At 41.2% G+C, this 26,405-nt stretch overlaps 3 protein-coding genes across 4 annotated transcripts; 1 reads left to right on the forward strand and 2 right to left on the reverse strand.

Annotated features, from left to right (window-relative positions):
- Positions 1-1,746: 1,746 nt before the first annotated feature.
- Positions 1,747-8,140, forward strand: hsp90ab1 (heat shock protein 90, alpha (cytosolic), class B member 1). Of its 2 annotated transcripts, XR_011239474.1 has the most exons (13): positions 1,747-1,900; positions 3,009-3,152; positions 3,240-3,446; positions 3,617-3,776; positions 4,247-4,380; positions 4,489-4,794; positions 4,904-5,069; positions 5,174-5,364; positions 6,046-6,193; positions 6,345-6,613; positions 6,719-6,748; positions 7,172-7,505; positions 7,596-8,140. XR_011239474.1 is itself a non-coding variant. In XM_020097585.2 (12 exons), exons 2-12 carry the CDS (start codon positions 3,009-3,011, stop codon positions 7,712-7,714), a joined length of 2,178 nt encoding a protein of 725 aa, XP_019953144.1. In that variant the 5' UTR covers positions 1,747-1,900; the 3' UTR covers positions 7,715-8,140. The 2 variants fall into 2 exon arrangements, 1 of the variants encoding a protein (XP_019953144.1); XM_020097585.2 differs by lacking the exon at positions 6,719-6,748.
- A 1,003-nt stretch (positions 8,141-9,143) lies between these two features.
- On the reverse strand, positions 9,144-14,361 carry slc35b2 (solute carrier family 35 member B2). The gene is made up of 4 exons (XM_020097771.2): positions 14,100-14,361; positions 11,810-11,997; positions 11,479-11,639; positions 9,144-11,127 (listed from the first exon to the last, which is right to left on the reverse strand). The coding sequence occupies exons 1-4, from the start codon at positions 14,120-14,122 to the stop codon at positions 10,195-10,197; spliced, it is 1,305 nt and encodes a 434-aa protein (XP_019953330.1). The 5' UTR covers positions 14,123-14,361; the 3' UTR covers positions 9,144-10,194.
- A 1,824-nt stretch (positions 14,362-16,185) lies between these two features.
- nfkbie (nuclear factor of kappa light polypeptide gene enhancer in B-cells inhibitor, epsilon) lies at positions 16,186-26,079 on the reverse strand. The gene is made up of 6 exons (XM_020097735.2): positions 24,176-26,079; positions 20,640-20,742; positions 18,961-19,171; positions 18,428-18,516; positions 17,474-17,722; positions 16,186-17,079 (listed from the first exon to the last, which is right to left on the reverse strand). Exons 1-6 carry the CDS (start codon positions 24,490-24,492, stop codon positions 17,011-17,013), a joined length of 1,038 nt encoding a protein of 345 aa, XP_019953294.1. The 5' UTR covers positions 24,493-26,079; the 3' UTR covers positions 16,186-17,010.
- Between the last annotated feature and the right edge of the window lie 326 nt (positions 26,080-26,405).

The following is a 26,405-nucleotide window of genomic DNA, read 5'->3' on the forward strand; positions in this document are numbered from 1 at the left end:
AGACGCAGTTTCTGCTTGGTTACTGTTGCCATGGTGTTTGTGTGACAGCAGCTGCGCCGCGAGGGCTGCAGCTGACACGTCCGTGACGTCACTTTAGGCGGGTTTTTTTTTTTTTTTTTTTCCTCATAGAAAGTGCTAGAAGAAACGAAGCGCACCCTCCCGGTTCCCATGTGTTCCTCCATCGGATTAAAAAGACCCCCCGTTCTTCGCTAATCTCTGCGCGAATCTATCGAGATTTATTCATATGACGCAGAGGTTTGTGTTTCTACGGCCACTCGTCTGATTCTAGAACTTTGGTTTCTCGCGTTAAACGACCGTTCTGGAATTCACTGTCACATGTGGCAGCAGCCAGGGTGTTCTGTATTTTTCATGTTGCAGTGTTTTCAAGGGTAATGTTCCCACTTTGAGGAAAGACATGAGAAACTTGTCCTTGGACACAGAAAACAGAGATAGGTTCAGTCTGTCCCCGGCAGCAATGAGTCCCTTTAAATGTCTCTGTGTGGGTCATGTTGTCTTTTGCAGCCATTTTGTAACTCTGAGGTCATATGATTGGTTTTCCTATAAGAAATGTCCACTTCAGACAGACACTGTGGCCCCGGGGCCCCCATCTAAAATACAAGTTCCCCTCTAATCATGTTGTAAGAATGTCCATCATCTGGACATCAGCTTACATCACAGTCACCCTGAGAAGACGGTGTCCTGTGTCCAAAAGGCCCAAACACGATGTCGCTAAGGTTCACAACTGAAGACATGTCCCCTAACTTCAGAATCTGGTTTTATTGCGAAGCAGGTTGACACATACAAGGATGTGGTGAACTTGTGCAAGTACAAATATTAAAAAATACAATAAGCACCAGGAGAGGGACGGTGCAACACGTTTGTAAGTAAACACTAGAGACTGGATTTTGCAAAGTTAGTCTGCTACTTGCCACAGACTTCCATCCACTAACATCAAGTGGTGGGAGGCATTACTTTCATTCAGTCAGTCATATACCGTTAGCCTCAGCGTACCCTCAGGTTCAGCCTGTATCATTGATCATGATGCCAAAACACTTGATGACGCTGAGGTGCACAAGTGAAGTTATGTCCCTAACATCTGCTAACGCCTGCTAACATCTACTAGTAGCTGGTATCTTAAATTGTGCAGAAGACCTTCAAACGTACAAGAGATATCCACCATCTTGTCCTTTATTCTAAAATAAGAGATTCAACCAAGTGTAGGCCACTTCATTTAAAGATGTTTTTTTCTTACGATAATTATTGCAATGTAATTTTCATCGATGAGTTGAATATGTATTGATGTGTCACAAGTACAACGAGGAGGTTCAACACATGATCAGTCTGAAGGTTCTACCTCAGATTTAGTTCAGAAAATAAAACTCAAGTCTTTAAATTAACAAGAAATGTGACATTTATCGTGATAATTATCGATATGGACTGAATGTTTTTTATCTCGATATCTGGGCCACATCCTTTACAACACAATAATAATAATAACTTCATTTATAGAGCACATTTCAAAATCTAAGTCACAAAGAGCAGCACAATAAAACAGACATCAAATCATGAGCACAGCAAAACATCTAGTTATAAACTCAAATGATGGAATTCCCTGCTTTCATAAACAGCCACACATATCCACTCCATCATGATGTTGTCATTATAACACATAGTTGGTGACTTTTTTAAATAAATATAATTCCATGTTCACTGAGTCTCATTTAAAACCCAGTGGCTGGATGGTGCGCCGCGGAGGGATACGGCCGCACAGCGAGCAGCGTGTGTATAAAGATTCCGGTCTGTTAAAAGGAAGTCCCTTTCCATTTCCCTGCGTCAGAGAGCAGAAGGGACGAAGCTTGGGTCGCATTTAATTCAAGATAAAGTCAACGAAATAAACAAGGTGAGTACACCGGCGCCCCCCTCGCGTGTGAGCCGCCTTCTCCTCCGTGGATTTCGGGAGTTTTTTTTTTTTTTGTGCAAACCCGCCGCTGAGCTGCTCCACGGGAGAATCTGGGATGAGAAGCACACGAGTCACGACGACATCGTCCGCGTTAGGAACCATCGCGTCTGCTGCGATTGAACTATTGCTTAGTTGTTTTTTTCAAACATGTTCACGCTGATTTAACACGGTGGCACGGTGGTTTACCGGGAGACGGTTCGCAGTGTGTGTACATATATATATATGCGGCACTCGCTCCACCGGCGGCTGCGCACTGTGGCAGGCCGGGCTCGGACTGCACCACGGCAGGTGTGGTGGCCATGACGCCGCTAACTCGGGTTTATTTAACCTGAGCGAGTTCGTGATAATTCACACTTGGTCCTAATGGACTCGAGCATAAAACACGATCCTCAATAACACCCTCCCCTCCCCCCATTAACATCCACACGCTAAAGTCTCACATTAAAACAACGATCGGCTCAGTTGTGGATACAGTTGTTTTCGGAACAGTTGCGTAACATGCATAAAACCGCAGCTTCGATTAACGCAAACATACACGACGCTTCTTAGATGTTTAAATTCATGCATTGCGTTTTGTGTAAAGGCAAATGAGCGATGTGGGTTTTTCCGGAAGACAAAATGGCTTCATATTAACTCCACGTTTGCCGTAGCCTTCAACACCGCGTGGGTTTTTTTTTTAACGTAAACGTGTGAAAGCTTTAATCGTAAAGTAAAGGTTTATTGTCGTATCTCTCTGCGCTGTCGTTATTTTCGTTTCTGGTCGTTGTTAAGCACGTGTTTGCGGGGCCCATTGTCTGTCGCTCGACGCCATGTTGGTTAATGGCTACTTCCGCCGATCTGTAGTAGCACGATGGCAGTAGTCCAGGAACCGGTTCGATCGATCAATTCAGTTTTCTGAATAAATGAAACCAAAAGTATGACTCACTCGCTCTTTGAAATACTGTCCCAGTTTCGCACCAACCTCAGAAATATGGCGTCCGTGTTTACCTTTATACCGTTGCAGCTCAGGCAGTTTACTGAATGTGTTATCTGATCTCCTGGTGTGCAGATGCCTGAAGAAATGCACCAAGAGGAGGAGGCTGAGACCTTTGCCTTCCAGGCAGAGATCGCTCAGCTGATGTCCCTGATCATCAACACCTTCTATTCCAACAAAGAGATCTTCCTCAGGGAGTTGATCTCCAATGCTTCTGATGTAAGTTGTCTCGCAAGTGCTTTTGATCATTAGAAATGTAATAGTAAAAACAGAACATACGTTAATGGCCTTTTGTTTGTTTTACAGGCTTTGGACAAAATCCGTTACGAAAGCCTGACTGAACCCACCAAGATGGACAGTGGCAAGGATTTGAAAATTGACATCATCCCCAACAAAGAGGACCGCACCCTGACCCTCATTGACACTGGAATCGGTATGACCAAAGCCGATCTGATCAACAACCTGGGTACCATTGCCAAGTCTGGCACCAAGGCTTTCATGGAGGCCCTGCAGGTACGACAAAACATCTTGATTGCAGCTTATGAAAAAAGACAAGAATATTCTAACAGTAAAATGTCATAAGCTTTATTTGCATCACAAAGAACAGGGATGATGTGTTATGTTAATGTACTAATATTAAATTATCAAATTGTTAAGTTTGTAATGATTTGTGTTCGCTTTAGGCTGGAGCTGACATCTCTATGATTGGTCAATTCGGTGTGGGTTTCTACTCCGCCTACCTTGTTGCCGAGAAGGTGGTTGTCATCACGAAACACAATGACGATGAGCAGTATGCCTGGGAGTCCTCTGCCGGAGGTTCATTCACAGTCAAGGTCGACACCGGTATGTGTCCTGGCAACATTATCATACATGAAAGTGACTTTGATGACAACATCTGCAATATGCGGCTTCCTCAGACAAGCTTCACAGTGCAGTTCAAACATTCTGCACGTTTGTGCCATACTGACCATGTTTGAGTTATATATTCAGGCTGTTTTTCAATAATAATCACTATAAACCACATGTTGGAGCTGAGTCGTGTGATGTACAGGAAATAACATTTTGTGATACACATTTATCTGCTTTCTGATGTTAAAGATGAATTAATTGAGTAAAAAAAGTGGAACCTCTTGAATATAAGGAAAATAATTTGGTGTGTACCTTGTACCATCGCCTTGAATTAACCTCTGTATGGAAAAATGCTTTATATAAAAGTTGCCTGGTTTGCAGCTAGTTAGTGCTTTTATGAAAACATACTGGACTCTGAACATTTTAATTGAGCTGATATTAAATTGTCTCTCAACTGTTGACAGGCGAGCCCATTGGCCGTGGTACAAAGATCGTCCTGCACCTGAAGGAGGACCAGACTGAGTACGTTGAGGATAAGAGGGTTAAGGAGATTGTGAAGAAGCACTCTCAGTTTATCGGCTACCCCATCACCCTGTTTGTAAGGATTTTAAATTTGACCTGACTATATTCCATGTTCCCTCTGTTAAGTCTGATTGAAACTGTTGTCGTGTGAGTAAAGTTAAACCAGAGTCTCTTTTTTTGACAGGTGGAGAAGGAGCGTGACAAGGAGATCAGTGACGACGAGGCAGAGGAGGAAAAGGCTGAGAAGGAGGAGAAAGAGGATGGTGAGGACAAGCCAAAGATTGAGGATGTGGGCTCAGATGATGAGGAAGACTCCAAAGACAAGGACAAGAAGAAGAAAAAGAAGATCAAGGAGAAGTACATCGACCAGGAGGAGCTGAACAAGACCAAGCCCATCTGGACCAGAAACCCTGATGACATCACAAACGAGGAGTATGGAGAGTTCTACAAGAGTCTGACCAATGACTGGGAGGATCATCTGGCTGTCAAGGTAAACGGAGGAAGGCTAAAGCAGCTGTATGAATGTGTACTAACGCCTCAGGCTGCACGATGGCTAAAACTGAGTCAAAATTTAAAATTGTTTATTTTCTCTTCCACAGCACTTCTCAGTGGAAGGCCAGCTTGAATTCCGTGCCCTCCTCTTCATCCCCCGCCGTGCTCCTTTTGACCTCTTTGAGAACAAGAAGAAGAAGAATAACATCAAGCTGTACGTCAGGAGAGTCTTCATCATGGACAATTGTGAAGAGCTCATCCCAGAGTACCTGAGTAAGTGATAACGCAGTCTGAATGAAACTGCAAAGCATAATGTGATAAAATACATTCATCTGAACAGTGATTCATTAAAATTAATTTTATTTTACATAATCCAGACTTTGTCCGTGGTGTGGTGGACTCCGAGGATCTGCCCCTCAACATCTCCAGAGAAATGCTGCAGCAGAGCAAAATCCTCAAGGTCATTCGCAAGAACATCGTCAAGAAGTGTCTGGAGCTGTTTGCAGAGCTGGCTGAGGACAAGGAGAACTACAAGAAGTTCTATGAGGGTTTCTCAAAGAACATCAAGGTATCTGAAATAAACATGTTTCACCGCATTGATTTTATTGAAAAGAAAAACCTTTTTTATTTTAATGAATTCATGCATTCCTTGTCTTCAGTGCTTCTCCATGGATTCATAAGGTTTACTTTCATTGTTGTGGTTGCTGCTTTGTTGCTTAAGGCCAGTTGAAGACTACCACATAGCTGTAATTTTCTGTTGTCATTTGGCTTTAAAAATGTATGCAATTATCTGCTAGTGTACATAACTGGGTTTATTTAAATTGTGAAGGCTTGTGCTGTAGACTAGTCACTTAGTATTTGTAGATTAGTCACTAAGTATTGTTGAATAAGTAAATAGACTTGTACCCTGTTACCCTACACTATTTAAATATTACCTGCCGGTGACAGGTGCCATCACATGTCTGCACAATCGGCTGGTTCAACAGTAATGAAACTAACCAGGAAAAAGTAACCGATGTTTGTTGGGTATAATGAAGCAAATTGAACTAATTCAAAGCTGCAGTTTAGTGTTAAGAAGGTTGGTTTACCAGCCAAGCCTGAGTGCATTCATGTGAAAAGCTAGAAATAGATATGTCGTCCAATCATGTGATTCTATTAACCCAGAGCTTGGGAATCAATTAACATTGCTTTTGACGGTGTTCTGATGTTTGAGTATTGAACAATTGTCCATTATCTCTTCTCTCTGTAGCTGGGAATCCACGAGGACTCACAAAACCGCAAGAAGCTTTCTGAGCTGCTGCGTTACCAAAGCTCTCAGTCTGGAGATGAGTCTACCTCCCTCACAGAGTACCTGTCCCGCATGAAGGAGAACCAGAAGTCCATCTACTACATCACTGGTCAGTCCGTCTCCCAGAAAATCTGATTTTCTGCAAAACTTTCCTTTTAGTAGCCAAGTTATGTAAAATATTAGCAAATGGCACCTTTTTGTATTAACAAATTTTCTGGTATGCAAATTATATTAAAATCTTATCTTCAATTTACCTCTAGGTGAGAGCAAGGATCAGGTGGCCAACTCCGCCTTCGTCGAGCGCGTCCGCAAGCGTGGCTTCGAGGTCCTGTACATGACAGAGCCAATCGATGAGTACTGCGTCCAGCAGCTGAAGGAGTTTGACGGTAAGACCCTGGTCTCTGTCACCAAGGAGGGCCTGGAGCTGCCTGAGGATGAGGAGGAGAAGAAAAAGATGGAGGAGGACAAGGCCAAGTTTGAGAACCTCTGCAAACTCATGAAGGAGATCCTGGACAAGAAAGTGGAGAAGGTCAGTGATCCTGATGGAACACTTGGATTTGTATCCAGTATTTCCCTTCACATTGTAGGAGTTAAGTTTCACAGCTGCAGTTGACAGTGTTTTGTTTGGTAATAGGTGACCTAATTCAGCCCAACTTGTATCCTGGTGAGTTCATGCAGGTTTGAGGTGGCCCCTTGGTCTCCTGTTTTGAAAAGTAACCTTGAATGATATGCAGTTTTTTTTTTTTTTTTTTTTACTGGTTGTGAGTTCCAGGTGATTTTGTGGTGATGCTGAATATCCAGAATGAATTTTTTGTCTAACATGTTGAAGTTTGCATACTTGAGTTTTAAAGTTTGAAGATGCATTTTCTGAAGTTTTAAATGCGTATTGGTCAGAATTGTTTGAAATGAGTAAACTGAGTAGATGCAGCATGTTAATATATGGAACAATTGGTCCTGGACCTGCTGGTGTGTTATTTCTAACATGGTTGACCTGCATGTATTAACTTAAACTGACTTCTAGAATTTCGAAGTAGGACACAGCATGTTGGGGTTTTTTCTGATCCCTTTATTTCGTTTTGTCATCCAGGTGACAGTGTCCAACAGACTGGTGTCTTCACCCTGCTGCATTGTGACAAGTACTTATGGATGGACAGCCAACATGGAGAGAATCATGAAGGCCCAGGCACTCAGGGACAACTCCACCATGGGCTACATGATGGCCAAGAAGCACCTTGAGATCAACCCTGACCACCCCATCGTGGAAACTCTCAGGCAGAAGGCTGATGCTGACAAAAATGACAAGGCTGTGAAGGACCTTGTCATCCTGCTCTTTGAAACGGCCCTGCTGTCCTCAGGCTTCTCCCTGGACGACCCACAGACCCACTCCAACCGCATCTACAGAATGATCAAACTCGGCCTGGGTAAGGATACACTGCAGATAAAACTTTAAGTTATGACACTCATTTCTTGGATTGATTGCTAATAATAAAAAAACATCCTCGTACCTCTAGGTATCGATGACGACGATGTTCCGACAGAGGAAACCACTTCAGCAGCTGTCCCTGATGAGATTCCTCTCCTAGAAGGCGATGGCGAAGATGATGCTTCACGCATGGAGGAAGTCGATTAAACCACCCCCCCCTCGTCCCAGATTTTTAACACTTTAGCCTCACTTTTCAATTCATCCCTTAAACTGCAGTAAATGCAAAACAAATAGTCATTCATGTTGTGTGGTGGACCAGTGTTGCTCTCGTGTCCAGAGCATTACTCTGCAACGCCCCCTGTTAAGAAAAGCAATTTTGGTTTTTGCTGTATAAGTTCATGGTGACAGCACATTTGTTTAACGAGTACCCTGTTGCACTGAGTTTTAAATGTCGGAGTGGTGAACATGGGAATGGTACATTCCATTGTCAGTCTGGAGGGTTAGGGGAGGTTCTGCTCATGTGCAACACTGCACGCTGCATGGAGAGAGGACTGTATGATTCCTTTGCCTGAGTCCAGGCTTGTCTGTATTCCAAGTCTTTGTTTTGCAAAAAATTAAAGATGTAATACCTTATCTTGACTTTCTCGGCTGTCTTTACCGTTATCACAGGAGTTTAGAGGGAGGTAGGTTAAAATGAACCCATGTACTTTGAGAATAAAGGTTCTAATGTTTCTGAACTATAATACATTTCAGGGTGAATTTACTAGATGTTCTAACTTGAGCTTGTGAAACTCCAAATGACCACTAGGTGGAGTCACGCCAGCATCAATGACACCAACACACACAAAGAATCCTACAATATCAAGTTATTGTGTGACTCCAGATCACATTTAAATACCCCAAATATAATCAATAGAATTATATCCTGACTCATCATCTGTCTTTTCAACACTTGGCAAGTGATGAAGGAATCATAAAATTCTAATTATGAAACTAGATCTGAGGCAGACAATGGTTTTTAAATTAGCTAAATACTAGTGTGCATCTGCAGAGCCTTTTGGCTACACGGAGAAAATACGTTAGTGAGATTACATTGTAATTCCAAACATGGTTGACTCCTGGACTATGGCAACATTCTTTTAAACACTTTGACATTTGCAATATTTAATATACTGCTTGTTGAGTTAACGCCATCTAGTGACTGTTTGCAGGACGGAATGGAGAGGAGCATCATGATGATGCAGTTTTTGACCTCATGCCTTTATTTTTGGATGTGGAACTCTAATGTCAGGTGATGAGGCCTGAGCTCTTGATTTTCCACTGAGATCACACAGACTGAGAAAACCAGTTCTTAGCCCCACCTTCAGCACACACTGGAAGACAATATTGTTTGTATTAAATACAAGGAGTTTATACATATGGCCACAAAGTGAGTTTAACTGCTGTCAAAACCAATAGATTGTGTAGTAGTTGCACCGTTTAGAAATGTCAGCCAGGTGTGATTACTCATGGGGAAGTTGTGAGACAGAGGCTGTTGACCCTTAACAAAGGTATGTGCTCTGCTGAGTGAATAATACCTAAAAAAAACAGCACTGAATACCACTTTCAGTAAGATCAAAGCTCCAAACATCATAGATTTAAGTTAATTTAGTATTTTATTAATAATCCAGTTACCAGAGGAAATAGAATGATAAAAAAAAAACAAGGTACCAGTCACATTGCATTTCCCTTGTATGAATTCTCTTCTGCAGGACCTACAGTACCTTCACATCGCCGTGACGACTTTGAGCATCATCAAAACTCATTCAAACTTCTTTCAAACATTCACATGTAAAAGTGACGCGCACAAAGCAGTCCTTTTACAAAAGTACACATCAGACAAGTTGGTCGGAAATAAACAATATATTTACACAATCATTTTCAGCTCGATTTTGAGATCTTAAATAAAATCTGTATTGTGAGGACAACAAAAAAATGATTTAAGGATAATTTGGAGCGACAGCAGCATCTGCTTCAGCGATGTCAAGGCCAAATTGTTTAATTTCCACGTGGTGTGCTCTTTTTACAAAACCCGTCGTTTACCACCCTCCATTACAGATGTTATCCTCTGGGAGAAGTTAATGTACCTTAAATGATACCAAACTGCGTTTCAAAACTATAACGTCCTCCGTCCATTTGAGGTGTAACTATGAATCAGTAATAATCCCCGCCCATTCATCTAAAAACACATATCACAAGACCATTCCATGAGCGTGCAGGTGGAAACCGGAAGCAGAGTATACTACAAATGAGAAACATATGCAAAAAAGGTTTCTTGGCCGAACGATGAGGTGGAAGTGAAAGTGTTAAAAACATTTGCCTTAACTGTTGGTTATCAAGTCGTGACTGATGGGAATCAAAAATCATATTGTAGTTATAAAAAAAAAACAGTCCACCTTTTAACTGTGAAAGAACTGAGGAGACAAGTTGTGGTCTGAGAATTGTGTATTAAACAATACTGCAGGCACTGAAATCACATGGACCCCTTGGGGTCATCTTGGTGCAAGAGTCAAAACTGCTAATCCCTTTCTGTACCGTAGCTAACAACAATATAAATGAATGAAAAAGAAAACGGTTAAGAAATCAAGAGACACAAAAAAAAGACAAAAAGCACCACAGAAAACGTGGCCTCAGTTCCCAGTTTGGTGTTACACCTTCTGTGCAAGCGGCTGCGCTGACCGTCGACCTGACTTCATGCGGCTACGTGCATACACCCGAAGGAAAAGTGCCAGGAAAACTACGGCGACACCGAATCCACCTACAATGGTGACGGCGTGACCGTAAAGGAAACAAGAGAGGAGAATGGCGATGGCCTGCCTCAGGGTCATTATGATGGTGAAGACGGCAGCACCGAACTGGCTGATGGTGTAGAAGATGAAGAGCTGGCCACACGCTGAGCACACGGACAGCAGCACGGCGTGAAAGGCAAACTCGGAGTGACGCGTCATGAAGGCCACCGACTCGAAGAAGGCGCCCTGCTCCAGCAGCGAGCCGACAGTGAAGAGGCAGGAGAACAGGTTGACTCCGAACATCATCTGCACTGACGACATCTTGTGCTTGAACAGGTTGTCCTGCCAGTTGGAGGTGAAACTGTCGAAGACGATGTAGCCCACGAGGATGATGATCCCGCTGAAGGTGGTGACGTTGGATGGGTGCTTACTGGTTGTGCTGGACAACAGGAACATGCTGACACCCACTGAGATCAGCACGGCGGTCAAGTACTCCCAATATTCGTAACTCTTACGGGAGATAAGCTTCCCCATGAGCATGACAGGAATGACTTTGGAGGCCTTGGCCAGGACTTGGGTGGGGAAGCTGATGTACTTGAGGGCCTCGTACTGGCACCAGCTGCTCATGATGTTGGAGAGCGAGGCGAAGGAGTACTTGTACATGGGCGCTCCGTGGCGAGGCTGCTTGAACAGAACGCACCAGAGGCCCGACACGGTCAGAGCCAGGATGCGGTTCATGAAGACCAAGAACTGGGAGTCCTTGAATTTCTCTCCCGCCTCCTCTGGAGTCGTGGCTCCATAGGAACGAGTCATCACCCTCTCCTGCAGGACCCCCCATGTCAGGTACGAAGCCTGAGAATAAGAGTATTGACGTTTCAAGGGTAGAACTCATGATATATAAATGTTAAGTTTGGACACTAAGGTTTATTTTTCACCTTTCACCTTTCAGCTATTTATTATTTTATATATTTATTTATTATATTATGTATAATTATTAGGCCGGGTAATATTAAAATATAGAAAAATGCGGATTCATGCTAGTATACATAAAAATACTTTTACCAGACATTTATTGTTAATTAGCATTACCTTTCATACAAACATCTGTAAATCAGTGAGCTGACAGGAAACTAAATTAGGATTTGTTTATTATTATTATTTGTTGATTAAGCTATGTGACTGTACTTTTGTGTGGATCCTCACCTGAAGTCCAGCAGCACAAAAGACTAATTTGATGCCCTGTTTGACTGACGAGCCTGAGTCTCCTTCATTCCTGGATGCAACCGACGTGTCATCCAACAGACTTGTTTTGGCCTCACTGCCAAACACGCAGGTCTTTATTAGAGGATGGCAAATCCCACTACCTGAAAGGTACGGGACACAAAAAACATAAATGCACTTGATATTGAAGGGACTACAACAACGAATCGGTGGATTTAAACTGGTATTTGGTAATTTTCAGAAACACGTCCGGACCTCAGTGCACGGCTGAAAGCAGCTTAAGTTGTCTGTGTTTGTTTTCATGTGTCCACACCTGTTTCTAGGTAATTGGTGCGCTTGAAGTAGCTAATGAGGAGGTAGCCAGGGATGATGATGGTGGAGTATCCCAGCATGTTGATGAGGAATCGGAAGAGCCAGACATCTTGCCAGCCGTCCAGCAGAGATGACTCTTCTGCAGCCACAGTGGAAGGGAGGAGAAGCAACACAAGTGCGGGCGAAACCCTAAAGAAGAAACACATTGAGACAAAAATATAACTCTGAACCGTCCACTAATATACATTTTACAAGGGTTTCTGTTTCGTTATAATATGATTTAAAGGGAGGCGATGGCAAACTGAGACTTTTTGAAATATTAAAACTATATATTAACATAAATGCAACACATTTTATGTTACTCTTATTCATAACAAAAGTGATGACAAATATCAACACAAGCAGAAACTCCACAGTCCACAGCAACACTCCATTTCATTATGTTTCCTTCCTCACCACACTGAGCCATCTGAATAAATCTTTTTTGCCGGATCACTTTATTTACTTTCCGGCACATTGATAGGACACCTAAAGATAAATATTCTTTTCTATGTAGTTTAGGACCAATCACTCCAAAGAAAAGAATGTTGCTGTAAATGACCATTTTGCTCTAAAACAGGTCTTAAAGTAGAAACCTCTTGAAATTGCTGCCTTGGGCAGATGTTATGCAATGAGATGAATAACAATGGCTGCTCTGGAACTAAATTGATGAAGCCTAAATAGCCAAAACCTTGGTCATAAGGTTGAGTCAAGCCTCAAAAACACTTTCAGTAAAGCAACACAATGACATCTTTCATTAGACCCTATCCTACCTGGAAAATACCAGCGTCTTTCTGACTAAGCCCAGATTGCAATGCAGACTTTGTGTTAAAGGTTCGCCAAGCTGTAGCTGATATGATACATTATATACATTATACAAAACTCCATCCACAGCCACTGGGTAAACTACTGAATGCTACCCACAATAACGTGTGTTGAACAAGACATAGATACATGAGATGTCCTGCTGCACCCCCCACAAACAGCTTAGGTAACTCTAGTTGCGGTGAAAGCCTGACTTCACAAGGTGTGCTCCATGCTTTCGTGGCACTAGCGTTGACTGAGGCCGGGGCCTCCCCCAACTCACACAGAGCCTCTTTGTGAGGGACTCTGCTGCGGCCTGGCTAACCAGTGGGCTACTGCAGCGAGACCTGGGCCCTGAACAAGCAGCTTATTACATGGAGGAATGCGCTGCACTGACCGGGCGACCCGCAGGCTGGCGCACCACAGGCCGAGAGTGAACACTGCCAAACATTTACCTGAGCGGAGACCCAAGACTTGTGTCTTGTAGGAAATTATGATGCCAGGCTGGGCTATTAAACAATATCAATAATTACTATTGCAAAATATGTCTTAATCAATTAGCAATATAACAAAGATCTATAACAAAACTAATTATGGGACCCACCACGATTCAATTAGAATAAAAACAAAAAGCACACTTAATAGAATATTGTATTTCGATTGGTGTTACCAGACGTATTCATCCTATAGATTTTGATTTTGATAATTAAGTGACTTGGGTTTAAGTTAGACATGAAAACAGCCAAATTAAAAGACAGGTTTTTCAAATGCCATCAAGTGACTGTCATTCTACGCCTTTAAAGAGGAGTTCAAAACTGCAGTCTTCACTCAGGAGCATATCTATCAATCGATCTGAAACAATAATGCAACAATTATAGAGATAATTATCGACTGATATGACATATTCTAATATCACCCAGTTGTATAAGACTTGTTGTACATAAATTAACATGGAACCACATGCTTTAGTTGACAGTTTTAAAATCAGTGAATCAGGGGACCGAATTTAGTGAAACACCCATGAAAACAAAGTAACTTATGATGTGTGACAAAAGAAAGAAAATACTAATACCACTAATAATACTACTACCACTACTACTTCTACCACTAATAATACTACTACTACTACTACCACTAATACTACTACTACTATTACTAATAATAATAATAATAATAATAATAATGATACTGTTAATAATAATAATAATAAGCTAGTAGCAGTAGTTTGGCTGACACCAGTTCCTGAACACAAACAGTTTTACTTTAGCCAGCAGCTTGTTTACAGACTATTAAAACACAGTGGCCATTTTAAAACCAAATGAACACAGTAACCGGCTCGGTGACTTTCGTACACGATGATAAATAAAAGAATCGACATCGTCCGCGACTTGAACTCGTCTTTGTGGTGACATAAGGTGCAGTTAGCTGCTCCGGCTCCCTGACGTTACCTCCATGGGAGAAGAGAAGGCATTTTCCCCTCACTCCGGGACCCCGACACTGGCCGCAGGGAAGCCGCCGACACACGCTCACACGTCCCCGCTGACACAGAGCATGAAGCCGCCCGGGGCCCGCCAGGTAACACCGCAGATTGAATGATGGAGGGGGGGGTTCTTGTTCCTTTAGCTCCGCTGCTGTCTTCAACTTCTCCTCCAGCGCAGGCCCCCTCCTCTCACTCACCACCGCCGGAAACAGCGCCACCGCCACGGCCACAGCGCCTCTACCCCCCTGTCGGCGTGGAGGAGTAACTGCAGTGGTTATAAATCAAATGTATTCTCAAGTTGGTTTTTATTTTTTATTTTATTTAACCTTTTATTTCAGAAGGAAAGTCCTAATGAGATTAAGAATGTGTTTTTTTTTAAAGGAGGCTTGGCCAAGGTAGGCAGCAGCACATGTAAAAACATACAGTGCTTATGCATGGGTGTGTGAGTGTGTATGAATATATGTGCAATATGTTAAAGATTTTGCAGAATATGTGCGAATTATGCAGGAGGTAGATGGTGACTGAGGTAACCTGTGTTCAATTAACTTTTATTTCCATGTTGTGCTGCTGACATTTATCTAACTCCATAGACTCATAGTAGAGTTACCCTCCAGGTTTAGATTTGTCCATACATTACATCACATAAAACACAAAATATGAGGCATTGTCAGTATTTTATGAAGCATTCTGGGTCTACACTGAAGTCAAAGTAGCCATACTAAAAAAAATTGTCTACCATGATAATCTGTATGCCCTTGTTCCAAAGTATATACTGTAGATATTGTAGTATTTGTACTTGTGTATGATCTGATCTTTTGGTAATAATAGAAGAGTCAATGCACCTAAGTTGCATTGCATATTATAATAATCAATGCTGTGGTTGATTGTAAACAAACCCTGTTGTATATATGCAACAAGTAAGGTCTACGTGTTACAGCAATAATATTTTACAAGATTAATTTGATTCCTTTGTTAATTGTTGACTTTCTGGTCCTTTTGCTGTCTCAATTCCTCTATGGTTTGTCTCTGGAATGATGGAAATTCTGACAGTCCAGTACAAATTATATATTATGTCCAGCAGTTATGAAGGCAACAGTTGGTTCTGTATTCTTCTAAAAGGAAGAGAATCATGATACAGTTGAAGGCTGTAAATTTGTAAAAACAGAAAAGATTGAATTATCATTTATACACTAAAAAAAGTTCTTAAACGTTACACATGACTTTATTAATACAACACCCTGCTCATTTAGGAAAATATAGGGTTGCATACTGAACAGTAATAAAAACTGGTTTATCTAACACATTGTCGCCTATGGAAAAAAAACATAATGCAAATAGCGTCAGGGTTTCCCAGGCCATAGGCTCAATGAGGAAGTAGATAAAGTTTCACAACTGTGTGTATTCACTGTTGCCCAGAGGTCTGTCTGTTTAGTGATTGTCGCCATAATAGAGTTAAGAGCCACTGTCACACACCACTGTTAACCCGAGCAGAGGAGAGACGACCTGTGAGTAGATAATCAGACTAACAGCCCTGTATAAACGTGAGGTCAGGATTTTTTCAATCCGTCTTGCTGTGGGTAAATGTGTTTGTGAAAGAGATACGGCTGAGTGGAATTTCCAGCTGCTCCTCAGTCATTGTATCACTGGAGCCATCAGGAGGAAGCTACTTACGGAAAAACAAAAGATTTACCTTTCAAAAAAGCCCACAGCCGACAGGAAGCAAACAAAAGAACTGGGTCGTTTTCATAAAGGAGCTTTTTCATGAACTCATTATAGTTTAACTAGATACTTTTATGATGTGTTCTGGCCAATAACACAAATTACAATAATAACGACGGATAAAACAAAGATTTTTAAACATGAGTTAAAAGGGACAAACCTCCTTTTGCAATAATGACATCTATTAGTCATATTGCTTTTTTAATCAATGTGTGCATGTCTTAAACCAGAGCGTTAAATTCAGATCTTTGATTACAGAGGTAGAGCAGATAGGGTTCATTCAATTCAAAATTCAAAAACTTTCACAAACAATAAACATTCACATATGCAGGGAGTAATTTTAAAAAAAAGTTTTATTACAAAATAAAAGGGAACTGCTCGTGTTAACTGGACAGGCCAATGTCATCACACACTAAAGAAGAGATTTTTGCAGATAAAGGCTACAGTGAGATAAACAGAGAAACCTCTTTCATGACCTGAGGCAACAAACCGAAAATGATCAAAAAGCTGCATTCTGTGTCTTATACTACATTTCTATATTGTTTATCAGTTTAAAAAAAAGCAGGATTGTTATTTGTTAGTCTTCAGGCCTCCTTCCACTGAATTGAAAAAAAAATCCATTCCTCAAAAAGCTTCTTTGTGGTTAAAATTAAATATCACGTTTTCAGGGTTTAAAGCAGGAGAAAATCGTACTTCCTTTACTAAACGGAGGCATTCCGAGCTCTGAAACAAAGCAATCTGCGTGTTCCTTTTCTAGCCATTCAATCTAGGTAAAATATAATGAAGAGGTAGAATCTTTTTTTTGTTTTTTTTTTACAGAAACTTAACATGCTGACGGAAAGTTTGGCACTCAAAGTCAGGAGACTTTTGTAGCTGAGTAAAAGCCCCCGGGAGGCAACGAAAAGAAGCAAAACAACAACTGCGAAAGTGAGATTTTTTCTCTCTGCGCTCAATCAAACAGAATCGCTCTCCGTCAGAGGGAAGTAAGATTTATAAGATGTGCATATTCGTCTACATAATAGATAAATAGAGATCAAATCAGAGTGCACTAAAAATATAGCCACTACTCCATAACAACTTCAGCGCAAATACAGCTTTCTTTTGAAAATCATTACAAGCCACAGTGAAGCTCCGGACAATTACAGAGTTGTTGGTTCAGCTCAGAACTTCACAACGACCACCGACCGCCCAGAGATCTGGATATCATCAAAAGGAAATAGAGCCAGAATCTGAAATACAGGACATGAAAGGTCAAACGTTACTGATGCTTTCTTTAATGCTCCATAGATTTTCTTCATCAAATATCTCAAGGTTTTATTCTTAAATACTCAGCCCCAAGCCAATGTATTTATAGTGAAACCATAACCATAGTGATAAATACATACTTTTAATAATTTTTCTATTTTTAAATAATTTCCTGAAGTGTTTTTCCTGAAACAGGTCGTTACTGTAGTTTTTAGCACAGTTACTCAAACAGGAGTGAACTGTACATTTGTTAGGGACTATTTTCATCCGTGGATTAATACACAAACCAAGCGGAACAGAATATGTGGGACAGACTCAAAATAAATAGTAAATCCATCACGGCACCTCACTGGAAATAAAATATTAACAATATCTTACATCATCATTGCCGTCAGCCAGATCCAGCGCCGTCTCGTCCTCCATGTTTCGAAGCATTGTGTCAGCGCCAGCCTGGCAGAGCAGGTTGGCGATGGAGGCGTCCTGCCTCCCCACCGCCAGATGCAGGGGCGTGCAGCCGTTAAACATGGCCGCGTCCACGTTGGCTCCTCTGCTGAGCAACAGCTTCACGGAAGTGATGTCATGCAGCTCGACGGCGAGGTGAAGAGCTGTTTTCCCACTGGTTCCTTCCTGCCAGGGGCGGAGATGGAAAAAGACGATTATAAATACTTAGTTAAAAGCCAGAGATACTACAATGGAATGACAATATAAAGTTCGTCAATTTATTTTTAATAATTGCTAGTTTGATATTTTCTCATTATGGAAATTTGGAAGAGAAAGACACAGCAAGACACTTAAAAATCTAATTTCATATAAATAAAATAACAATAATTCCACACACCGGATGTGAGGCAGAGTGGTTCAGTGAGGCTGGTGAGTTCAACCAAGAGGAATGTCTGTGGTAGTTTAGGGAGCGACTGTCATGCTACTTTCCTTCAATAGAAAGTTAAGAGTGGCTGAGCAGCCCGGACTGATCATATCTCAGATCTAATTATGTCTCCATGAATCCTGCAGGAAGCCCTGAGCTCAGCTTTATATCGCTATCAGCGTTGCACAGGTGCAGCAGATTTATAGACATGAGCACAACATGAGGCCGGGAGGAGTAAACAGTTTGAGGGGTGTGATACGGCGTAAATACTGGAACATAATTAGCAAAGTTATGTTTTCTCAGTCCCTCTTCTTCTTTCAGGTTAAATCACTGTTTGAAATTTCAGCTGTGTTTATTGTAAGGTTATTTACGCAGAATTAAACGGCCCATAAAAAACATCTAGTTGTTCTAGTTAAGACCATCAGCTACACGATGCTGTAAAATAAGGATTCACTCGACAGACCAACCTGGATATTCAGGTCAGCTCCCTTTTTCATCAGGAAATTCATAATCAGATGTTGCCTGTTCAGTGCAGCCAAGTGAAGACAGGCAAGACCTGCAAGTACACATGTTGAAAAATGGAATACCGGGTTAATTTGAGGTCAAAATTAAACAAGAGGTTTATTGTATTTAATTTTCAAATGACAAACAGAATAACATGCCTTTTGCAAATTCACCACAAAACCCACAAGTGATTATGCTAATTCAATGCTACTGTTACAGTTAGCAATTGCTCCTTTGCCAAAATGCTGGAGGATAGAAAACTTGAATGAATCCTTTGATGCTTTATTTTCCTGAGCAATGCCAACCTAGTTAATTGTTTACAACATCAAAATGCCACGTTACATTTGGAAACACAAAAAAAAAACCTGATTCTCGTAATCTGGGAAGTTCATGTTCAGCAGAGCCCGCTGACTAATCATCACACAGATGCTTACTATACGAAAAAATAACCACAATAAGCTGATGAGGCCGTGCAACAGCAAGTCCATTTCCTCACCTCTCCAGTTCTGGGTCTCGAGGACAGGTGCCAGCTTGCTTGGGGAAACGTCTCTGGTCATCTCGTTGGCGCACTCAGTTTGCCCGTGCTGGCAGGCCACATGGAGCGCCGTGTTCCCGTCCTGGTCCTGCAGCTCCAGACTGGCCCCTTTCTCAACCAGCTTCTTCACCACATCCGTCAGGTTCAGATAAGTGGCCAGGTGCAAAGGGCTCTGAGGATCACAGGAGACAGAGGACGTGTAATGCAAATAAAAGTGGCGGAAGATTTTTTAATGAACTGCAAAGCTTAAACAACAACAAGTTGATTCATCGGTAGCTTAATAATCATTATCGAGAGAAATTTTGATAATCATAGAAGTCATTTGTCAGGGGAAAATACTAAACATTTGCCCGTTCTAGCTTCTAAAGCGTGAGGTTTTAATTGAAGCTATCACTGTGGATTGAATTACAGCAACAATCTGAAGACATTTTCTGTCAAAAGACATTTGAATTTAACTATGCCATAATAAAAAAAAATTATTTGCAGCCCTCACTAAATATGTTTTGTATTCAAACTTGGGCACTTCTATTTCCTGGATGTCTTAGAGCAACCCTGAGAAAATCCGGCATTCAGCTGTATGACTAAAGACAAATTTGAATGGCACTCAGTAGAGGACAAATCTAGAGCACAAAACTTTGGGAAAAAAAAGCTGGTCTCATAATCTATACATCCTCGCACGTCGACATCATAGGGCTGATTTTTACATCAAAATCCATAAACTCTGTCCAGAATAAATATTTTTTTAAATTAAATAAAAATACCAAAAAAAGGCCCTATCTTGAAAAGTTAAAAGTGATTTCCCCTCCCCCCAAAAAAACCTACCCAGATCTACACCACACTTCAGTAGGTTCTTTCCTGTCCCATGGTCTATCCCTCCACTTTGTTTAGGGTCAGTGCTCTTGTAAAAATGTTGCTGACAACAAACCAACAAACAGATGCAAGTGACAACACAACCTCCTCTGCGGAGATAAACAGCTAAGACAATGAGGGTTGCACATTCTGTCAAAAACAAACAGGGCTTGTGGTTGCACTGTGTTCTTGTTCAAAACAAAACACCAGCAGTGCATCATTAATCATCCGAGGTTGGTTTTCTCTTAAAACTTTTAAACCAAGAGTGAACAAGATGTTTTTCTTCATAATGTCTCCAAATACAAGATCTGCAGAGACAGCTGCGAGGAAATTAAGCAACTGAAATGAACTTTCAATGCTGAGTCACTGCATCATGTGCTGAGCATTCAGATATTTCCTTGTTACGGTTCAATCACTTCTCTAGTCTTAACTTTTATTTTGACACCAGCACGACTGGTTCTGACATCTTGAACAACTGGAACCATTCCTCCAACCACATCCACACAAGGATACACTTCACAGCTCCCTGTGGTTCTATTTCTACAAGAGGTAGAGGAGGGGAGTTTCCATTCTGAGTCCCTCATGAGCTAACACTCGAACCACCCACAGTGCCGCCCCTTCGAGAGGACAGGCTGCGAGTAAAGAGGAACAACGGTTCTCTGGAAGTACAGAGATAAAAATAATGACACCGTTTCCACAATCAAGGTGCTGATAATAAGGAAGTCATTTTGGATTAACAACCAATCCAACCGAAGGTGCATTTGTAGTGGAAAGATTAGTGTTGCATTTACCTGGTATAAATTATTTTGGATGTCCAGGACTTCTTTTGGGAAAAGCTCTATCAAGTGCTGAGTGATGAAATCGTCTTCATGGATGATTGCTAAGTGCAGGAATCTAGAGGAGTGGAAAAGAAAAACAATAAATATATAAATTAGCATGCTTCCATTTAAACCATAGTCTGATAGACGACATGACAGCCCCCAAAAAGTGAAGCCAAATCATCTTGAGTGGTCTGCCTGGCCTGCTGCCATGACAGCTGAGCGCCACTCGTGATTGGTCGAACACTTTTATCTAAGGGACCTCAATGCCCGAGCGGCAGCGTCCATCTTTGTCTGTATATGACAAAAACCTGCAGACCTACTTTTACTCAAAAGCAACAGAGTTGAGTAATGGTGGAAAAGAAAATGCACGTCAGCAAGAGTGAAGATGTTGCTTCACAATTTTCCTCAGTATTCATCTCAGGAGTTAGTGGGCTGAATGGCAAGATTCAGAGGTTGGGTTATTGGTCGATTCCAAAAAATGTAGCGAGGTTAGCGAAACACCTGTTAAACTAAGTGAGCGTGTTGGAACACATATCAGATGGCACATCTTTGCAGCACATTATGAAATTAGAAAACAACACGTTACCTCAAAACCTGAATGGGAAGTTGTAGCAAACAAATGCGTGCAAAAAGCAGGAAATGGAACCTTGCGTTCAAACTTTATATAGACTAACCTTCAAAAAGGCAAAAGGGGCCTGTTCTGTAAAACAATTTCAACAGATTTAATCAAAGTGGTGCTTAATAAAGTTTGTTTCTCTAGCATCTGGAGATCACAGGTTGAAGCTGATGTCAAAGAGAGTTTTCTGGAGGATCAGCAGCAAGCTCCTCTGGGCAGAATAAATCTCATTTGACCAGAAAAAATAACGGTGGATGTGGCGCTCTTTTGCAGACAGACAGTGTGAGCTCAAAAGTCGTAACAAAACTTCTCTGCAGACGTATGATTCAGCGTCCTGCTTTTAACAGGTCACTACCAATTTTCTGATTTCCTGTCAGATGTCACACACATTAACATCATTTGCACAAGAAAACCTTTCCTGTCTCCCGGAGCCACATATAGAAACACAAAATCAAATTTGATTAAATTATCTCTGTGAGGTTGTTAAATATTAAATGTGGTTATGTGATTATGAATCTGATTTAAGAGGAAAGCCGTTCAATTAAGCAGTTAATCATCATCAAGTCTGATTGATTCACTGTCTGTGTCTGTCTGGTCCTTTTTTAACCGGTGGATCAATAAAACTAATTTGTGTTATATATATATATGTGAAATAAATCTTTTGCTTAATCACAAAAAAATTACAATGTTTGTATTCTGACTTAAAAATTAATTTGTAAGCTTAATACAGTCGAGAGCACTTAATCATTAAAATATTTTATGGGTAAATAGAAAAAATAAATTTTGGATTGCATAAGGTAAAAACCTTTCACAATCATAATGTGTTTAATTTCATTATAGAAGATGAAGACAATTTTACTTTTATTTTGTTTTTACCAATCGTTGCAAGTAAACAACTACTAACTGGTTGGGAAACATGTCTGTGACATAAAGTATTTTGTAAGAAGGAGGAACTGCTGACATTCTGCATGTCTGCAGTGTTTAAATATAACTTCTAACTAATCATAATAAAGTGAATATCTAGGAATTTTAGAACTTTTTCAGACAAATCAGGGAATCTGAATTTGCTTCAATGACTTCTGAGAAACTGAAATTAGAAAAAGGAGATTAATCCACCGACTGAGCCTGTGAGCCAAGACAAAAACATCCAAAGTTCACACTCAAATAAATCTGGAAAAAGCTGAACAGACAGAAACAAAACCAGTGTTTGCATTAAAATATCTGTTGTTAATGGAGATTGGAGATATTTATGTGTAAATGTATGGATAATGCATCACAATATACCCCGATCAGACACAACATTAAATCCAGCTGTGCTATAAATACATATCATTTATATATTATTATATTATATACAGAGAATGATTAAAAAGTCTGCAGACTGGGGGATCTGCACTTTACTGACGAGTCAACGCTGAGCAAACCTCTAAATGTGAAAGGGACTTCCTGGTTTGAGTAACTCTTGAATGAATAAGAAGCAAAAAAAAAAAAAAGTCCCATGGGGGAAATTAATATTTGCATCATTCTTTCTGTCTGAACCGGACTGGGTGGTGTGTGTTTCAGGTGTCTTTATTCCACTCAGGTGTCTTTAGTTAGGGTGTGAGAACGAAACCATGTGTTCCCAACAAGCAGCGAGTGGAAACGTAAAGAGGTCAGACCTTCAGCAGCACCGCTGAGATGCCATGACCGCATCAGAAATCTGCAGGAGTCATTAACAGGTCCGGCCCCGGCGTTAAGTCAAAGTGATGACATGGCAACAATAGATGAGTGTGTGTCTCTGCTGACAGAGATGTGTGTGTGTGTGTGTGTGGGGGTTGACATGTTGGGGTCGTGTGCAAAAAGCTGCAGTTTCCTTGACTCAAAGTGAGAAAGGAACAGAAGCAAAAAAAAAAGACACTGGCAGGTAACCAGATGACATTTTTAGATGCCTGGAAACAGAAAGAAAGAAGCAGCAGCTTGTGAACTGCGGGATCCATCAGTTAAAAACATGTGTATGCACCACCATGCTATACTGATCAACAAGTTTCTTGGATCAAACACAAGCCACAGAGCTGCCTCACAGCGTGTGCTTTGTCTGTGCTGCATGGGGAAGTCCAGGCCTATCTGTTTCACTTCTGTTTTCTGGCTCAGAGACGCCTCACAGGAGTCCATCCACATTCATGATGAGGACAAAGTTCATTAAAGAAAAAAAATAAAGTCAGAATCACACCGAGATAAAATCCCCTTCAAGACTGGAATCATGGCAAAACCTGGGGCTTGATCTCAGTGTGATATCATACTGACGGCATGAGCAGCTATTTGTTGTGTTTTGCTTTACTGCCAGTCATCATCAGTGGAAGAGTGAAGCCGCTGGATACTTTGACAGAGCTGAAAACTTGATAAGAAAATTAATTTTGCAACTTTTTGGTGATCGTCCCTTTACAGGAACATTTATCAAACACAAATTCAAAATATTATCTGGTCTCATCTTCTAAAATACAACAGAAATACAGCTTTTAACTCATTTAGATGTGTTTGAGTTATAGTTTCAAACTGTACACTTGAAGATTTGGCTTGGTTTTTATTTATTTGTTCAATTCTTTTTACGGGGCTGATTAATAAAGGAAATGATTTCCTGAGCCCTAACCAGAGCTGCTGCTGTTTGTGGAACTCAGAGTTAATATAATTATGCTCAAATAGAAAGTTAATTTATAAGAACTATAGTTAAAATGAAACTGTGGACTAACTTTTCTTTTCCAGTATTGCAAACTCATTAAATATGACTTTTGAGACTGAATTGAAATGCACCGTATTTGAACTTCACCCAGGAGTTTTTCTGCAAAGAGCCCGTGGACCTGAGGAGAGTTTTAGTTTGAAATAAGACATTTAGACAATAAAACATCAAACCTACGTGTCTCCCTCCTCAGTTATAGTCGTGAGTAAGTTCTCCTCCTGCTCACACAGTTCAGAGCTGAGGGTGTGCTCCTCCTGGCCGCTGGAAAGCGAGCAGCTCCCCACCAACTCCGACAGACTCTCCCCGGTGATGGACGAGGAGCCGTAGGCTGAGTCCAGGCGCTCATCCACGGCGAACTTCTCCCTCGGCCCGCTGAGGTCCGCGCCGGGGTCCCGCGGCTCCTCCGACTTCAGAATGGAGCGGTACGAGTCGATGCCCGAGTCTGTGCGGTTCTCTCCGGCGTACAAGTCTTTACTGCAGTCGTCGCTCGCCATGGTGGAGGAGGTAGTGGCCTCGCCGGGCTTCTCCCTCCCTCCTTCCCGGGCTTGAGAGGCTACTCGCGGCTGCTGTGGCCGCTCGGTGCTCGGCGATGTGACCGGACAGCGGGGACAGTTCTGCGGGCACCTGAGGGAACCACCGCTCCTTTGAGAAACCGAGAGCCGCCGCGTTTCATTCCACTAACCGATCGAACATTTCAGCAGCCAGCTCCACGCCTCCAGCTTTTCTCTATCGATTATCGACTGTTCTGAAAGTTACACAACACGGTGCGGTCATCACCGACCTGGAGACAAAACCAGCGGGGGGAGAGGAGCGGTGAGGCGGCTCTGCTCGTCTGGATATCCGGTAACAACAGCAGGAGCTCCGGGCGGAGAAGAAGAAGAAGAAGAGGAAGAAGAGCTGACACGTGAAAGAGAAGCTGTTTGTGTCACGAGGGGGAATCCCCAGTGCGCGTGCACGACCCACACACACACAAACACACGCGCGCTAGAAAAAACTTTAAGCGGAAGTCATGTGCATTTCAAAATAAAGGTTGTAGTGTCAAAACATAGTAGTATGAACACACAAGTAGAACTATGACAGACATAATACATTAATACATTAATGCAGGAATAAATAATAAAGATATATATAAAAATACGACTTGAATTTACTTCCAAACTATTCTGGTCTTTTATCTTTATAATAATAGTAATTATTATTATTATTTGTGAACTTCCCTCATTATTTTAACCATTTGTTTTATAATAATAATATAATCATTAGTATTAGTAGCTGCAGTGTGTGTTCTGGACTGTAGGAGATGTCAGTCTGCGCTTTGAAATACAACATTGCATAAGAGAATTATAGTTCCAGTATATTTTCCACTCATGCATTCAAATGTTAACTTTATTCTTCTCAGTCACTATGCCCACTCTATTTTCTGCCTACATTAAATCTGTTGGTTCTAATTTTGACTTCCACAAAAGATCAGGTGTAACCCAGCTACCATTTCTTCATTCCTTTTCTATTCGGGGAACTGCTTGTTGTAGTTTGGCCTTTAGAGGGCTCACTCACACAGCTACTGATCACTGACTCTTTGGATTCATCATAAATAGTCTATAAAACGATAGTGACTGTCCGAGAGAAACCTTTACTGCTGCCAAGAGCTGCCATCTGTTTTCATGTCATCTACTGTAATGTTTACTTACTCCTCACTATGCCAGCAGTCCAGTCCAATGTCTGTATTGTGGGCTGTGATAAACAGAGGCTCGTGTGCCAGGGTTGTGAGCTAAATGGTTTCTGTGTCAACAGTGATGTTTTCAAAGGAAGCAATGGGAAGAATTTAAGATATTCTTTTGTACATGCTAAATCTTATTTATCATACGCTATTTCTTGTACCTCTAATTAAAATGAATTGTCGGCTGCATCATTTTTTGCCTTGTCATAACAAATTGTCAGAGCTGCCCCTTGGGACAAAGCAGAGACATGTCTGGGAAATTGAGATCTTTTGTGTAGGCTGTCTGTGATGAACAAGTGATTGATGGTCTAAATTCAAGTGTTTCCATGCACGTCTAATCTTGTTAAGTAATAAACATTCTTCTTCCTTGTTTGGTGTATTGGGCGTTGGCTACCAACATCAAGGTGTATTACTGCCACCTACTATATTTCTTATTCTTCTTCAAATTCATTATTATTAATAATACTAACTTTGTTTGCATGTTACAAAGTTATTTACAGAGAGGAAAACAAGAAAACTAAACATCAAACACAACAAGCAAAATAATAGTTAAAAATTAAAGGCAACAAATACAAGATTAAAATATCTTTCAAAAAATGACTGTAGAGTTTCACCACTACTTCTCACACAATTCACAATATAGTTGTAGGGTTATTGCTTCATTGTTTTCCCTTGTGTTGTTCCCACAGT

The sequence above is a fragment of the Paralichthys olivaceus genome, chromosome 19 (genome assembly GCF_024713975.1).
Source record: "Paralichthys olivaceus isolate ysfri-2021 chromosome 19, ASM2471397v2, whole genome shotgun sequence".
In the NCBI taxonomy this organism is placed as follows: Eukaryota; Metazoa; Chordata; class Actinopteri; order Pleuronectiformes; family Paralichthyidae; genus Paralichthys; species Paralichthys olivaceus.